The sequence below is a fragment of the Prunus persica genome, chromosome G6, assembly GCF_000346465.2.
Source record: "Prunus persica cultivar Lovell chromosome G6, Prunus_persica_NCBIv2, whole genome shotgun sequence".
NCBI lineage: Eukaryota > Viridiplantae > Streptophyta > Magnoliopsida > Rosales > Rosaceae > Prunus > Prunus persica.
The window spans coordinates 24225112-24242112 of record NC_034014.1 but is presented as its reverse complement, the minus strand read 5'-3'; the positions used below and the strand labels follow the sequence as shown (position 1 = coordinate 24242112).

Here is a 17001-nt window from a genome sequence, read left to right as displayed (position 1 = left end):
ATTGGTGTGGAGTGCGTGTACCACGATATATTTTGGGCCTCTCATCTTCTTCTCGTGATGCAAAGAAAATGGATCCATTCTTTTTGCTTTGAACTTGCAACGAAAACTCAGATGCCTACAGTCAACTTCAGCTTCTCTGTTTGTGTATAAATTTAATTATTTATAATTATGACGTTTCTATTTTTGTTTATTTGTGGACATTAAGATTATGTTATGCGAAAGGGGCATGACCATGGTTTTGATGCATTGGCCCAATAGTAAAATTAGTGTTTGCACTTTCATGATGGTGTGACGTTTGGTACATACATGCTCATGAATTCTATAGTTATGCATTTTGTGGTCTTAAGTTCGAACCTGCATGACACTTTGATAGCGTATGTGAGAAACCTCATTCACCTTGTAATTTAGACTATCACTTATTTTAAAAAAAATATTTTAATTTTTTTTAGACATAATTCAAGTGAAGACGGAAAAATTAGAAAAGGAAAAAGGAAAATATTATCAAATACCTTCATTTTGTTGCAAAGTTCTCAAATAGCAATATTACCGTAGCAAATCGACAATATAGACATTATCGTGTAAAGACTATCTAAGACTGTTTTCTATTGAAATAATGGGACAATATTGATAGTATTGACCTAATATCAAGATGATATCTAGATAAGTATTATTTGTTATCTTAGTCTAATGGTACTTCACTTCTCAACGTTGGAAGAAATTTCAAGTTTGAATCTCCTTTTTCATTAATTAAAAAAAGGCGGTCGTGTGTTTTTAAAGGTACACACACATTAGGCAACCAGCAGTCTAACGTTGGTTTTTTTTTTCTTTTAAATGGAAACAGATAAATTATAATCAATTCATGTGCCTCCTCCATCCTTTTGAAGTAGAACCTCCATGCATGTCTGGAGGGGCCTCCTCCATCCACAAACAGGGTGTAATTGAATGAAATCGATGTGCCAACCAAGCTAGAGCATGGGAGCATGGACCACAGAGTTTTTCATTTCTTCTCTCTACATGCATGCTACCAACCAAGGCCATCCATCAAGAACAACAGACCCCATAATATAACAGCAAACTTTACCGAACACAAAAGATTCAATCTGTTTATAATAAAAAAGACTAGATTTAGAAGTTGCAGACGAAATACAATGAAAAAGTAGTTTCATTATAGTAATGCTGCACTCTGCAAACTGAAGGAGCAATCACAGAAAAAGACTCTAGAAACTGAACATGGTCTGGATTGAAACCATTGGCCAGCTTAAACTCGCTTATGAAAATTAGGTTCTTGTCACAAAGTTATTATTGCTTCAAGAGAGAATAAATTTGTGTTTGAACTTTAGAACACATCACTTAATTAATGGTTTGATTAGGGAAACCTAGTTGTGCTGAAAAGATAGAGCTTGGATTATTCAATAAACAAAAGGTCAAATATGAGAGTGCAAGATCCACTAAGGGCAAGGGTCCCAAATGACTATGAAAGTTAGGTACTTCCACTCAACCAAAAAAAAGAGGTAAGTTATAAATAAATAAATAAAGATGTACATGTGTTTTACGGCGATTTGTACTCTAAAGTTCATACCTAATGAGATAGGACGTGAAGGTTTTTCTCATTGCCCAAATAAAAGATTAATAAGAAGAGCAAAAATTGCCTAAAATGATGGTTTACTTCTAATAAAGGTCAGGGAACTCAAAATCTCAGCCATGGAATGGGGAAGTCTCAGAAACCCACTAGGCCACAAAAACATAAGAAAACAAAAAAACACTAGGGAGGAACAACAATGTCAGAGTTTGTAGCTCGAAATCTCTCTTCATTGCCCATCTTAGATCTCATCTGACAACAATTTGAAGATCTTCTGTCGAAAAACTCCAAACCCTTTTCTTATCCAGTGCTCCCTTTGATCACTCTGATCTTAGACCAACCTCTGCCATTTCCAAGTCTCTATGTGCTTTTACAGCTAAGTCTGCTCCTGAAACATGGCACGCATTAAAAAAACCAAACGTATTTAACCCCAATTCAAGATACACAGAACCAGCAGGCCTCCATATTCTCTGAACTCACATTTATACTACTGCCTTCCGGTCCCAAGACACATTTGTGACTTGACTTAGCCCCATACCCTTTTGGTTTTTATCTGAGTTTTGTTCATATTAATGGTGTCTGGTTTTGAAGGGTATAAACTTGAGAATGGAGTTGTGGCTTTGAAACATAAACAAAAACTAGAGCTGGGGTTGAGCCTACTTCTTGCTCTTGATCTTCATTTGATGAACTTTCGGGTTGCTGGCTCATTTGGATGATGATACATATTCTTGTCATATCATATAAAGTGGTTGCTTGAAAAAATGGTGTCCTGTTGGAAACCCTCTGCAGTTGATGATGGACCTCGGCGTTGTGGCGGTGAAGCCAGTGGACGTGTTGATGGGTTGTTGTGGTACAAGGACTTGGGGCAGCATGCTTGGGGAGAATTTTCAATGGCTGTCATTCAAGCCAATTCCGTTTTGGAGGATCAAAGCCAAATTGAATCCGGTCCCTTGAGTTCAACAAAATCTGGTCCTGTGGGGACCTTTGTTGGTGTCTATGATGGGCATGGAGGGCCTGAGGCTTCAACATATGTCAATGAAAATCTCTTCTGCAATCTTCAGAGTATGTTTCAAAAATTATAAATGTCCCTCTTGATTGCTTTGATGTTTGTTCAATCTTAAGCCCTTTCTTTCTAACACTAAATGGTAAAGCAGGAATTGCAGCTGAGCATAGGGCCATATCAGAACATGTTATCAAGAAGGCTTACTTGGCCACAGAGGAGAATTTTCTCTCCATGGTGAAGAAAAAGTGGTTAAACAAGCCACAGATTGCATCTGCAGGAACATGTTGTTTGGTTGGGATACTTTGCAATGGACTGCTTTACACAGCAAATGTTGGGGACTCTCGGGTGGTTTTAGGAAAAATAGAAAAGGCGACGAAAGAGGTTATAGCCATTCAATTATCTACAGAGCACAATGCAAGTATAGAATCTGTGAGAGATGAGGTCAAGTCAATGCATCCATATGATCCAAATATTGTGGTTTTGAGGCACAGAGTTTGGCGTGTGAAGGGCCTCATACAGGTAGTGGTCTAAATTCGTTTTGTTTGAAGTTTGTTTTTATGTATTGGTTTTTAAGCTGTTGTGCTCTTTCAGCTTTTGCTGAAGTCAGTAGGATTTATTCAAATCTCATTGCAGGTTACAAGATCCCTTGGTGATGCATATTTAAAGAACGCAGAGTTCAACAGAGAGCCTCTACCCCTAAAGTTTAGGCTGCCTGAACCTTTCCTCAAGCCAATTCTCATCCCCGAACCGTCCATATCGGTGCTTAAACTCTGCCCTGAAGATCAGTTTCTCATATTTGCTTCTGATGGTCTGTGGGAGCATCTCAGCAACCAGGAGGCTGTGGACATTGTCAATAGTTACCCACGTAAAGTAAGGAAAATGCTTTTGAAAAAAAAAAACCATCCTTTTTAATCAACTCTCCTACACGAAAAATTCGAAAAAAGAGTTGGGTTCTATAGAGGTTGATGAACAGCTTATGTTTTGTTGGTTATGCAGGGAATAGCGAGGAAGCTTGTTGAAGCTGCACTTCAGGAAGCAGCCAAGAAGAGAGAAGTGAGGTACTCGGACTTGAGAAAGATTGAAAGAGGAGTGAGAAGACATTTTCATGACGACATCAGTGTTGTGGTGGTGTTTCTAAGCACAAGATTGAAAGGTGGAGCCATCCCACGCAAACCTCAATTTTCATTAAAACCCGACATCTAGATTGGTGCTTAATTATTCATCTCCAGCCTCTGGTGGTGAAGAAAATCAACCCAAAAAACCTTTGTTCAAATATAGCAGCTAGTGGAAGCTGAAGGAGGGAGATGCTTTTGGCAATTGCAATGAGGGGTTTTACCAAAATATTTCTGTAATTGGCACATAGAAGAACTCAAAGTCATAGGGGCTTGGTTTAATTCTTGTAAATTGTAATTTATAAGTTAAATGATGATCTTCCTATCGTAGTTGTAGGCAAAAAAAACCCATAACTAATCATTTGGGAGTATATGTAATCGCATTAACTTTTTTTTTTTTCTTTTTTTTCTTTGTGTGGGTCAATATTCGCTTTCATTTGTTATGCAAACGTTGAAGGCAGCAAATTAAAACCCTAATTCCCAAGTTTTAATTCGACTCAAAATGGTACACCTACTTCTTCGCGTTTATTTTCAATTTTCAGTGAATTAAGAACTTTACGTTCAAAGGTGTACAAAGTTTTCAACGTATCAATCTTCACAGGAATATCGAGGGTATGAAACATGTAGAAATTTGTGAAGTAAAAATTATGATGGAAATTGTGCGAAATATTAAAGGTTAATTCAACTCAATTTTTATATTTCCCAGCCCTTCAACATAACATGCAATACCACCAACAGAACAAAAGAAATATACAAACACAACTCCGACTAAAAAACTTCAGATGAGAAACAGAACATCACAAGGCAATTTGATAACTTAACAAAACTGGAAAATGTAAACTAACATCTTCTGATTCCCTCCAAAAATTAGTTAAAAGGTCTTCCATCCACATTATGCTAATAATACAAAACATGAATTTCCACATAAGGTGGATGTTTGTTTCTACATTCTTTTCCAATGGAAGCTTCATATACAAAATATAAAAATTACTAAACAAGAAACTGACCAAAATGTCAAAAGTACAATCCATTCCCAATGTCCTACCTGTAGATTGCACGATTCACCCAGCAAGGCTTAAGAAAATCAACCACCACCTCCAAATCGTTCACTTACCCCACCCGAAATGGCAAACCAAGAATATCAGAAATTCTAACAATAAAATCTAGGTAAATCCTCTGTGGAGCAAATACGAATAGCTAATACATAAAAAGAAGTCCGTCCAACAAACTTACCATCTACTCAATTAAAACCTATTTTAGACATGTTTCTCATGGCAGTGTTGAACAGCAGTACTCAGTAGCATATGCCTACACATCTCATCTGATCCAAACCAGTGGCATTATGAAGTGATAGTGGATTACTGATAGAACCATAATAAGAGCTCCGTCATACAATAAGAAAACCAAAAACATAAACTGCAAATATAAAAACCCATGAATTAAACTAACACAAACGAAACAAATTATACAGAGCTCGGTATAATACTAGAGATCTGCCTACCTAGTGAATTTCATGATTGCAGCCATCCTCAACTGTGCATGCGGGCTAGACTTTTCTGCTTTTTAAATAATATATTATCACCACTCATCCTACCAACAATAACTAGTATGACAGATTGATTAATTAAGACACTAAAATCCAGACATCTCAGTATGATGTGATTAACAGCACGTTGCAACACAATTAGTAACAGATCAGATGATGTGGACTTAAACCAACTTTGTATTACTGTTCAACACTGCATCGTGAGTAGCCACCCAATACTTTCCGCAAAAGCTTCATCCAATACTAAATTTTCCCTTGGTCGTAAATACTGAATTTCTGACATTCTTGATAACAGGGTAAGTTAACACTAAGTAGGTAGTTGTTGATTATTCAAAGCCTCACCGAGTAAATTGAAAGGAATCCAAAACAAGCATGAAATAAAGCTCCGCTATGCCACCAAACTGTGTTCAATGACTTGTAAATGATATCTATCCACTGTTGGGAAAATGCTGCGCCTGATAATCCATACAATCAGAGGTAGTGATGGGTACGGAAGCCTCTGAGGGAACCACAAAATGTTAGATTTCTACACCTGCCAAAGAAATCAAAACAAGGTACAGGATAAGTTAAAGAAGCCCATAGAAAAAGCATAAAAACTTGTCTGTACTAATGTACAAGGGGAGGAAAATGAAAATGAAAATAAAACTGGTTCGATAACTCCCAAAGTAGATATAAAAATCAACTTACTACTAGGAAAGTACGCTTCTTTTCAAACCCCTCCGCCAGCACTGCCAGCTATGGCTGCCTTCTAATATAGAAAAATAAAATAATCAGCACTAGAAGAAAGATAATGACAAAGAAAAAACTCTTATTCAAAAGATTCTCAGAAGCAGTCAAACTAAGAGGGTCTTACCGGCTCGATATTTCCCTTGTCATTCACTTGAGAAAGAGAACCTGTTGAGGCCTTTGAAAACCTAGAAAGATAACATTAAAGATTTAAAATAATTAAAATAAACGAAAAAAAATACTCTATTGAAAATCTAAAGAAATATCAGCATCAATCCTTGAGTAGTTTACTAGAAATGTTTAAATGATCTATTAACACAATAGGTAAATAGCATGCACTGACACATACCTGAGTGCCCTTGCCTTCCTTTTTTCTTCTTCCATGGGATCAGTTTTAGTATCGGTTTTGGAAATAGGTGCAAATCGAGCAAGACGAGCCTTCTTCTTTGCATTCTCATCACCCGCCACAGCTGGACCAGAAAGCCCAAACCTGATAACCAAGAAAGAGATTAATAACAACATCAGAACAAACAACCAGAAATTTCCAATTTCAAATTCAAGAATTCTGTATGAGCACTCAATTAATAGATGTATGAAACAAAACCTCTCTGCTCTAGCCTTTCTCTTCTGCTCCTCTGATTTTTTAGATGCTTCTGATCCATGAGATGTGGAAACAGTGCCAAACCTGCCATAAGGTAGGTAAGCCAACACTTTCAGAAACACAATTACCAGAAAACAAGAGAAATAAAGATTAAAAATTAAGTCACATCCTCCGTAAACAATATTTCAAACATGAAATTTGACCACAACTAAACTTTCACCCTGCCACTCCACTTAGCATATGAGATTTTAGCCCCCTATTGCTTGGTAATTCAAGTGCCATAATCTTTCGATTAATAAAATCATCACAACCTATTTTATTTCTTATCAAATAATATTAACACTGCTTATAGTGCATACACACTCAATGAACTCAGCTGCGTTCCCTTTGCTATAATCTATTTTTCTACTCTTTCACACCATGTTTTCCCAGTAACCAAACGGAAATTGAAACAAAAACAGAAAGCCCAAGAAACCCTAACCCTAAAAATTCACCCCCAAAAGAAAATCAAATCCCAATACCTCTCAGCCCGAGAGTTGCGCTTCTCTTCTTCAGTCATCTGCACAGATATCCCGAACCGCTCGGCTCGGCGCATCTTCTTCTGAATAGAGTTAGCAGGGGCAGCGCCATCACCGGCTTCAGAGCCTGCAGCGGTCTTCGGATCCTCAGAGTCCGCTTTGGAACCGTTCTCTTCGGACACAACCTCGGACGACGGAGCCGGATCGGAGGGAGTGTCAGTAGGCGGGTCTTCGGGTCGATCTGGGTTGGTGGCGGTGGGTGGGATGGGGGAAGGGTCTAGGGTTTTCTTAGGGTTCTCTAGGGCGGGGTTGGTGTCGCTGAGCTTCTGCGTTTCGGTGGCCATTGGAGAACTGGAGGGGTTGGGGATCGGAGACTGCGTAGAAGTGCGGCAAAGAGGGTGAGGGAGGGAGGCAAAGAGAGAGAGAGAGTTTCCGTTTGGTGTGGGTTAGCTGGTTGTGAATGTGAAGAGTCGAATAGTGAGCACAAACAAGAAGCGTCTGATGTTTTGGGGGATATTTTCCCCCTTTATACCCAGCGCGGTGTAATTTGATTGGTCAATCAAACCAACTAATTTATGAAATTACCGGATTTGTTTTTTGGTATGAAATTACTGAGCTTTTTTAATTTTGCAAGTTACCGGATTTTATTGTCGGTCCCAATTTGGTTATTAAAAAGAAAAAAAAAGTACGGTTTTTGATATTCTATTCAAATAGTGAATTCAAAAATGTTAATTTTCTTAAAAATAAGGAGTTTGTAAATTTATTTTTAAGATTCAAAAACTTGTTTGGTATGCAACTTGAAAACTGTTTTCAAATCTTAAAAATTTGAGAACTTGTGAGTTGTTAAAAAAAAAAACATATGTTTTTTGTTTTTAATAATTGGGGTGTTTTTTAGTTGTTCTTGAGTTTGAGTTTTTAAAAATAGGGTTACTAAATAGGTTTTCTTTGTTTTTGAATCAAATTTTGTTTTTGAGTTTAAAAAGATAGATTCAAGAAACAGGCATTTATGCTACTCTTACCCCATTCCCATACCACCTTATGTGGCAGATGAGGTATACAACCACATCAATTAAAACTAATTTAGAGGGCGTTTGGTATCCTATTCAAATAGGGAACTCAAAAACTTTGATTTTTTTTACAACACAAGGAATTCTCAAATCTATTTTTAAGATTCAAAAACTTGTTTGGTATGCAATTTGAAAATTGTTTTCAAATCTTAAAAATTTGAGAACTTGTGTTGGTTGAATTCTTGAAAACATTTTCTTTTCAAATTACAATTTTGTCCTTGGATAGGGATATTTTGGTCACTTTTTGTTCATAAATGAATTTGAGAAATTGAGTTGCACCGTTGCATGGAGCTCGCCGATGTGAGTTTGTAGACAGGCGGTAGGCTCAATTTCGACTAAAAACGAAGAAGTTATGATCTATGGAAGTACAGTGGCACAACCATAATTTTTGTAAAATGGGCTGGGAGAGAAAGATGACTGTACTTCCGTAGATCATAACTTATGTACTTCAGTTAGCTCTCTCTCTCTCTCTCTCTCTCTCTCTCTCTCTCTCTCTCTCTCTCTCTCTCTCTCTCTCTCTCTCTCTCTCTCTCTCGTGTGTGAACAATGGCGCTACCACTTCCAACCCATTTTTCGACGTCATCCAACCTCTATTGCCACCGCAACCATCACGAAAAACACTCCTCACATCCTCCTTCACAAAACCCATAAAATATCCGACCCTAATTAGCCAAAGGATAGCTCAAATTTTCAGTTGGAAAAACAGCCCAAAAATTACCCTTTTGGTGCCGAGCTTTCTCAGTTCAGTCCGACCATCTCTGGCCACCATTGGCAGGGGTCCCTTCATGAAAAAGTTTCGCCAACCTCTCTTCTATCTTTTCCGCCAAAGATCCGGCCCCATACCTTATTGAAAAACCCAAACCGACGTCGGAGAAATCAAGGATTTTCTTGTCGCAAAACCTTAAAATCCGGCCACCTCCAGTCGCTTTTGATCGTCGACTTAGGTATAAAGAAAACCTTAAACCTAAACTGACTATCATTGCAATGTTGATTCTGTCGGAAATGTAAGTTTGGAAATCTTAGGCAAAGAGGAAGAGACGAGAATGGGAGGAGGGAGAGAGAGAGAGAGGCCTAAAGAAAAGGAGGAGAGACAGGGGCGGAGGTGTGCTTGGGCCTGCAAGGGCCTTGGCCCTCCCAAAATTCTGAAATAGTATATATATTGCCTTTACATTGTACAACTTAGGACAATATATATATATATATATATATATTAAATTAATGCTTGTGGCCCCCCACAATAAAGAGAAAGAGGGATTTACATTTCCCCTTCCAATTAAAAGACTCTTTTCTTAGCAATATGGCAAACTTACTCCTAGATTCTACTAACATAATTAATAAAAATTAAAAGAAACAGTCAATCAAATCTTTCTTTCACAAGTATATTTAAGAAAATAGGAAATTAAAGATAATCGGTTATTTATTTATTTACAAGCTTAACACTGGGAAAGAAATCAACCTTAAACCCTAATATATTGGCCCCTCCACACATAAAATCCTGACTCCGTCATTGAGGAGAGAGATATATACAGAATAGGGAGGAGAGATAGAGAAATGGTGGAGAGGGGGAGGAGAGAGAAAGGTAAAGAGCAAGAGAGAGGAGAGAGGCACAGTGGGTTGTTTGAAAAAAAAAAAAGAAAAAAAAAGAAAATTTTTGTTTTTAATAATTGGGATGTTTTTGAGTTGTTCTTGAGTTTGAGTTTTCAAAAATAGGGCTACCAAACAGGTTTTCTTTGTTTTGGACTCAAATTCTATTTTTATGTTTAAAAAGTTGGATTCAAGTTGAATACCAAACATGCCCTTAACATTTTATTTTATTTTATGATTTATTAACACTTTTTTATTGATATGGTTGTACACCTCATCTATCACATAAGGTGGTATGACAATGTGGTATAAAAATGTGATAAAAGTAGCATTATTCCAAAAAAAAATATTGTCTGGTAAATTATTCATAAGGCCCCGTTTGGTTCACGGAATGGATTTGAGGGGAAATCATTTCCCATGTTATTTCCCAAGGAATAGGAATAAAAGATTCATTTCCCACGTTTGGTAATGTCGGGAAAGTAACCGAGAGATTTCACTTTATTTCCTTTCCCATGTTTGTTTTGAGTATGAATGGAAAACAAAGTTTGTATAATTTTTCAATTATACCCATATTAAATCAAATAATTATCCACATTGTAATTATAAAGTGTTCATAGGGACAAAATAGTCATGAAAATTGTGCATTGAATGTTGGCTCATTTTTTCAAACTTTCTCATGAGGAGGGAAAACAAAACCCAAGTTAAGAGGAGGGCTTCACTTTCCCCCTTACTTTCCCCTGTGTCAGGCAACCATTTCCCATGCCTAGACTTACCAAACATGAGAAAGTAATTGAATTCTCATTCCCAAGCCTCCTTTCCCATGAACCAAACGGGGCCTAAGGATTTTTAACAGCAATTATTCATTCCTGAACTTACACTTATTTGAGTTTTATTTTTAATTCTCCAACTAATTTTTTATATTGCGTTCTCCAACAAATTTGTTTGTACTAAGTACTTTAACTTTGTCATTCATGTCAATTCAGTAATTTTATGCGTTTAAATGAGGAAAATAAACTTTAGATTTTGACAAGAGTCATAATTTCTAAATTATATGAATCAATTCTCGTGTTTGGATAAATAAAAAAAAAGAAATCTAGAAATTTCACGCGAAACAAAAATGGAATTTTGAGGTCATAAATTCCAACTTTAAATTCGATCTAAATAGTCATCATTTCTAAAATTTCAAGATGATAAATGTTAAATTACATGTTTAATCTGTTAGCCAAACAAAAAACTTTACATATTCTAGAACATTTATTTTCGTCATTTTAAATTCCATCATTTATGAATTTCGTAGTATTTTTAAATTTTCTCATCCAAATGCATAGTCACATTTCATCAATTAAACGGTCTATTTAAGGAGAAAGACTTTCATGCAACGATGATAACACTTTTTGCAATTTCTGACCAATGATGCAATGACACGTGAGATAACTTTTCCATGTGTCATTGTGTTATTGGCCGAAAATAGCAAAATAGTATTATCCCCGTTACAAGTAAATTTTTCTGCCATTTGAGATATAAAACCGTCAATTTTGGAGCAAGTATCTTCTAGAAAACGACCCATTGTTCCCCAAATTGAAACCCTATTCACATATTTCATTTCTTTCCAAATGGAATCATAAATCACCAAAATCTCCAATTTTGAGTCATACTTATTGATAAAACTCCAATATAGCCCTAAGTTTGTCTATAATGGCTTAGAATTGACCCAAAAGTCGCATTTATTGCTAAAAAGCAAGTCATGTGCCATTCAAGTAATTTAAAATGACGAGAATTGTGACGAAATAATTCAATTGGAGAATTTTATTTTTATTTTTATTTTTATTAAACACAAATGAGAAAGTTGGAGAACCAAAATCGTCTATAAAATAGTTTCAGTTTGCATAAATTCAGAGACAGTAAAAAACCCTAGCTACAAAATACCATTCGAGAACTTATTCTCTAAATTCAAATTTACATCATTTTTTACCCCCACCGCCAAGTAATTTTCACAGCATGAAATCCAGTTGCAGCTGAGGAGGCGCTGAAGGCGACCGTTAGATGCCAGATTTGTGATTAACTAATTAATTTTTTATTGTCCTTCTTTAAAATGTGTCAATTTTTCTGTGTGGCCAATTTATTCAAAAAGGATAAGATACCATACAGCTGCTTTTCTCTTCTTCCCCTCTTCTCCTTCATTTGAATTTGGCACCAATTCTCTCCCTCGCAGCCATGGGCATGGCTTCTGTCGTCCACAACGGCGTACACATTCCTCTGAAGCTCAGTTCACGCTTGCCTAGGGTTTCATCACCATCTCCAGCCCCAAAGTGGGCTAGGCCTCACTTATTTCACCTTCATATCCCTCGCATCCGCACAGGTCTTTCATTCTCTCTCCCTCTATTTGCTATGCAATGGAATAGTCTGATAGCGGGTTTTACATATTTGTATTTGTCGAATTTGGATTGCAGGTGGTCACAGTCGTCGTGGCCAATCTGCGCCGATTGCACGTTCTAGAACAACTGAGCAAGATGATGATTTATCCACTTCAGGTGACTTTGAATTTCTTCTACTCATTGGATGTATAATCGAGATTCATGAGCAAATTGGAGTTGCCCGCATTGAATTATCTTTATGTTTTTGTTTTTTTAAAAGAATATTTAAGGGTAACTTTAATTTAATAGTACCAATATCGATTTGGTGAGATCATGTCACTTGAGCTTAACGATTTTAGCTCCAATGGACTGACAGTTTTGACAATTTGACGCAAATTATGTCAGATTTATGGATACTTTTCTGTAGCTTAATATGAAGTTTCCTCTTCAATTTGCAGAAGGTGAGAGGGTCGATTCTCAGTCACATGATGACATTGGTGATGTGGACACCTCTCACACTTCCTCTCCAGAGAAAACGCAGGGACGTGAAGCTTATGTTTCTTCCGTAAGAACTGTAGCCTTGTGGGTGAGCACCTTTCAGCTTAATTTGAATTGTCTGCTTCAATAATACTGATAGATGTAGATATTAATTCCTTTAGGTGTGCGCTGCGGTAGCATTTGGTGTCGGTTTGGGTTTCAAAGATGGAGTTGGCAAGGCAACGGAGTTTTTTGCTGGGTATGCAGAAATTTGCATTGTGAAACTTAAAACAGTTGATAGAAAGTTGAACTCTATTTATAGTCCAAAGCATTAGTCGTTGGTCTATAACCTAAATATATAAAGACATTTCTAGTATCTGAATCAAAATAATTGGGAATGAGTACTTTAACTTGGTGACGTTTTTCATCTGACTGCATGGTGTGTTCATTATCTTTATTTCGATTTTTGAAATTTATATGTTGTGCTGTGTGCTGAATGTTAGGACTTTTCAGGTATTTGCTGGAGCAAAGCTTATCAGTGGACAATCTGTTTGTCTTTGTTCTGATTTTCAAGTACTTCAAAGTGCCAATCATGTATCAGGTATTTTATAAAACCTCCTTAGCATTCAAATTCTGTGGTCCATGTGTTCTCTCAAATCTTTACTTAAAAGATGTTTTTAACAACCAAACCTCTCTGGTAATTCATGGTTATGAAAAGTTCACTCTGTTTGAACTTTGAATTTTAGAATCGGGTGCTTTCATATGGTATTGCTGGTGCAGTCGTCTTTCGTTTCACATTAATACTCCTAGGAACAGCCACACTGCAGGTAAATTTATAGTTCTATGTGCATGTGTGTTTGTGAATCTATATTGCTTTCTTGATTGTATGTGCTCCTTCTGAAATTTCTCTGCAATGTTGCTGTTGAAGAGGTTTGAGGCGGTGAATCTTTTCCTGGCTGCAATACTCCTTTACTCATCCTTCAAGGTGAATCTTCTTTTCTGAGGATTCTGTGGTAACAATCTTCTTCTGTTTATTTTATATTATATAATCAGATCTGTTGTGACTCAAAATGTCATTTTACTGTTGCAGCTATTTACCAGTGAAGACGATGACACTGATCTATCCAACAACTTTGTTGTGAAGACCTGCCAGAGATTTATCCCTGTCACGTGTAATGTTCTCTCTTTGGATTTGTTTCCTTCCTATTTCTTAGTTGAAGTGTTTTTTTGTTGGTTCTTTGCATGTGCTTAAAGATTAAATTAAAACTGGAAATTTCTGAATTTATTGGGGGTGATCCTTGTCTGTCTTAGGTGATTTTGAACTTAATTTTAGTGAACAAACTTGGGCTTTGAATATAGCAAATCCTAGGAGACCATCTTTAGGGTATATGTTTTAGTTTTGGTAAGACTTAGCTTACTTGCATCTTACACTAAATAAAATAATAAGAAAAAAAATGGTTGTAGAGTTGACATACTCCCACAAATTTGCATCCTTTTGATTATTTTGCCACCTGTAAACTAGTTTGCAAACACTCAATCTTCAGTAATTTTTTTATAGAGCTAGCATTTATTTGCAAATTTCTACCTCATCTTTTTTTGGTCATCATTTTACCACGCTTTCCACTAACTTCTTTCTGGTGTATGGTCTTAATGCCTACTTTCTTTTGGTGTTGTGAATTCTTGCAGCGAGTTATGATGGCAATAAATTTTTCACATTTCAAGATGGCGTGCAAAAGGTAAGTTGTTTATGGGATATTCTTAGGGTACAAAATTGTATTGCACAGGTTACTGAGATATGAAAGTCTTAAGCTGCCTAGATGTTATTTACATCAACATGTCACAGTTTTTGTTTCAAACTTGAAAATCAATTTGTGTTAAATTGATGTCTACTTGATCTCTAACAGGTGTCAAACATTTTGGGCAGGCCACACCTTTACTTCTCACGGTAGCAGTTATTGAGCTCAGTGATATAGCATTCGCTGTAGGTTTACCTATCTACCAATAGTGTCAGAGATATATAGATATATGATATATGTAGATAAAATATTATCTTATCTTTTCCAAGTAATTTTTTAATGTAAATGTTGATATGATTCTTCATTTATCTTTAGGTCGACTCCATACCAGCAGTTTTCGGTGTTACTCGGGATCCTTTCATAGTGTTCAGTTCTAATCTTTTTGCCATCGTAGGTAATTCTTGTTACATGTAGGTTTAATTGGCCATATTTCTGTAAATTTGGTCTAAGTTGGGTTATACAGTTACAATCTTATTATGGATGTGCGTGCATTTCTATATTGACCCTGTTTCTGTTGAATGTAGGTTTAAGATCACTTTACACACTCATTTCTGAGGGTATGTCAGACTTGGAGTATTTACAGGTACAAACTTGACTTGCTCTACTTGAATTTCTAGTGTGAACTAATGATCATTTACCAATAGAAGACCATCATGGCCGACCCGTTTCTATATACGCACACTTGAAATAAGGCAATATGACCATGTCGTCGTTCCACAAACGGTTAATTTTGAATTGCATCCTAATTTAAGGATCTTTCCTATTGAAAAGTTTAAAATAAAATAAGATCTTTGATGTTCTGGTTCTCATTTCAGCCATCAATTGGTGTTGTTCTGGGCTTTATCGGGTGTAAGATGATCCTGGATTATTTTGGTTGGTATTTCAAGGATTATTGTTTTTGTTATACAAAATCTTCAAGACATCCTAAATTCACATCTTCTCAACTCTTCCACAGGGTTCCATGTATCAACGGAGGTGTCTCTTGGCTTTGTAGCTACAAGTCTTAGTACTGGGGTGCTGTTAAGTCTAATGAAGAAGTCTGACTAGCTCAAGAAGCCATTCAAGCTCAGGGCAGGTGAAAAATCTGTATTTCATCTTTATTTTGTTTTTGTTTTTTTTTGGGTAATTTTTTTTTCCTTTTTATTATTTCCTAGGCATTTAATCTTTGCCCTTTACTATTGAAAATAACAGTAGCAATTGGTCTTAACATGTGAATGCTATTGTTATCGTAATAGCGAGGAAAGCAATTATGAAATCTTGCAAGGTTGAAAGAAGAAAGTGTTTCTTTCGTTCTTGCAAAGCGTTGGACCATGCACAACAACGATAAACCAGGAAGGCTATTTCATCCATGATTATTTGGGGGAATCAACCCAATGAGTTCTGTAAGAGATAGCTTTCATTTGGTTATAAATTGTAATGAGAAGCAGTGGGATGGATGGAAATAAAAATGTCAAGTCTCTATATAGCATATGCTACTGTAATTCCTTTTAGCCAAAGTATTTATTTCTCTCTTTTTGGCTAAATTGGTTTGTTCTTGCTCAGTCATACTCGAATTGAAGTTCTCCATATTAACATAAACAAAGATACATGTCTAAAACGAATGACTCGTTCAAGTGAGAGTAAAAGGAAGTGAAGTAGCAAAGAAAGGGTGATTGATTAACATTTCAATAAACCAATTTATAAACTCTTTGAGCTTACGTATGGAAATTTCATGATGCACTTTGTTCATCAAATGATGTGGTAGTTTGTAGTTTTACAAATCTAAATTCTTTCTGAACCATGTTCTATTTGTAAAAGTCGTACAAAAGAATAATTCAGCAAAATTTTAAGTGTATTATTCTGCAAAATTTTAAAGATACAGTGAAAAATTCAGTCATATAGAGTTTTTAAATATTAATTATTTACAAATTTAGTATGTAATTTTTACTTAATAATATGTGAGAAATATGTGGAATTTTTATTTCTTTTTTCTTCTTTTTTGTTGCCAAATTTAGAAAGGGAGGGTGGGGGGGGGGGGGGGCGCGTAACTAAGTTAAAGGCTAACTTGGGCTGTAACCTAGTGATGCTTTTGGGTTGAAAAATAATCATACCTACATTTGATTTGTTTTAAATACAGTCCAGTGTGTGTATTAATGTATTAAAGTCTAAAAAACACCAATTATCTATGAATTTAATTGCTTGGAAGTAACAAAAATACATTTGTTGTCGGGCATACTTTCATTTTGATAATATCAGTTTTCTTGTTCCATTTAATATGTATTTGTTTTACGTTAAAATTTATTAGAAATTAGCCAATGGAATAGAACTATGAATTAGTGTGGTTTATATAATTTAATATATACTTTTGTTTATAAAAAGGTCAATAAAAATGTAAGTACAAAAAAAAGTTCATTAGATTTACCCTAGAAATTCATAGTTCTACTCGAATGACCCTTGCCTCTCTCTTATATACACTATTTTGAAGTTCGCTTGTGCTGCTTTCCGAGTTAAAGAAAAATCTTATGATCTACGACCACCCTTGGCATCAAATCAACCAGACGGTTTGATGTAAGCAGACGATTCTATGTTGTCTGCTTCGCCCCTTTCAAGTGGTATTGGCAATGTATTCAATTCTTTTGTACCGATGTGAACCTCAACA

The 17001-nt window shown here is 36.0% G+C and overlaps 3 protein-coding genes across 10 annotated transcripts; 2 read left to right on the top strand and 1 right to left on the bottom strand.

Annotated features, from left to right (window-relative positions):
* Window positions 1667-4092, top strand: LOC18772806 (probable protein phosphatase 2C 38). Its single transcript, XM_007207844.2, has 4 exons — window positions 1667-2641; window positions 2734-3101; window positions 3216-3452; window positions 3579-4092. The coding sequence occupies exons 1-4, from the start codon at window positions 2341-2343 to the stop codon at window positions 3783-3785; spliced, it is 1113 nt and encodes a 370-aa protein (XP_007207906.1). The 5' UTR covers window positions 1667-2340; the 3' UTR covers window positions 3786-4092.
* LOC18772351 (protein MODIFIER OF SNC1 11) lies at window positions 4522-7614 on the bottom strand. 2 transcript variants are annotated; one of them, XM_020566929.1, is made up of 6 exons: window positions 7089-7614; window positions 6571-6651; window positions 6316-6456; window positions 6094-6154; window positions 5928-5985; window positions 4522-5772 (listed from the first exon to the last, which is right to left on the bottom strand). In XM_020566929.1, exons 1-5 carry the CDS (start codon window positions 7427-7429, stop codon window positions 5950-5952), a joined length of 660 nt encoding a protein of 219 aa, XP_020422518.1. In that variant the 5' UTR covers window positions 7430-7614; the 3' UTR covers window positions 4522-5772; window positions 5928-5949. The 2 variants fall into 2 exon arrangements, with proteins under 2 accessions (XP_020422518.1, XP_007205864.1); XM_007205802.2 differs by having other exon boundaries at window positions 5928-5988; window positions 7089-7599.
* LOC18774249 (thylakoid membrane protein TERC, chloroplastic) lies at window positions 11429-15886 on the top strand. Of its 7 annotated transcripts, none has more exons than XM_020566925.1 (15): window positions 11822-12095; window positions 12187-12267; window positions 12549-12676; window positions 12750-12826; window positions 13081-13168; window positions 13314-13394; window positions 13496-13552; window positions 13658-13739; window positions 14254-14303; window positions 14492-14548; window positions 14679-14757; window positions 14888-14946; window positions 15179-15236; window positions 15319-15438; window positions 15555-15886. In XM_020566925.1, the coding sequence occupies exons 1-14, from the start codon at window positions 11951-11953 to the stop codon at window positions 15408-15410; spliced, it is 1134 nt and encodes a 377-aa protein (XP_020422514.1). In that variant the 5' UTR covers window positions 11822-11950; the 3' UTR covers window positions 15411-15438; window positions 15555-15886. The 7 variants fall into 7 exon arrangements, 5 of the variants coding, with proteins under 5 accessions (XP_020422517.1, XP_020422514.1, XP_020422516.1 ...); XM_020566927.1 differs by having other exon boundaries at window positions 11826-12095; window positions 14492-14512; window positions 15599-15886; XM_020566926.1 differs by having other exon boundaries at window positions 11829-12095; window positions 12549-12655; window positions 15599-15886.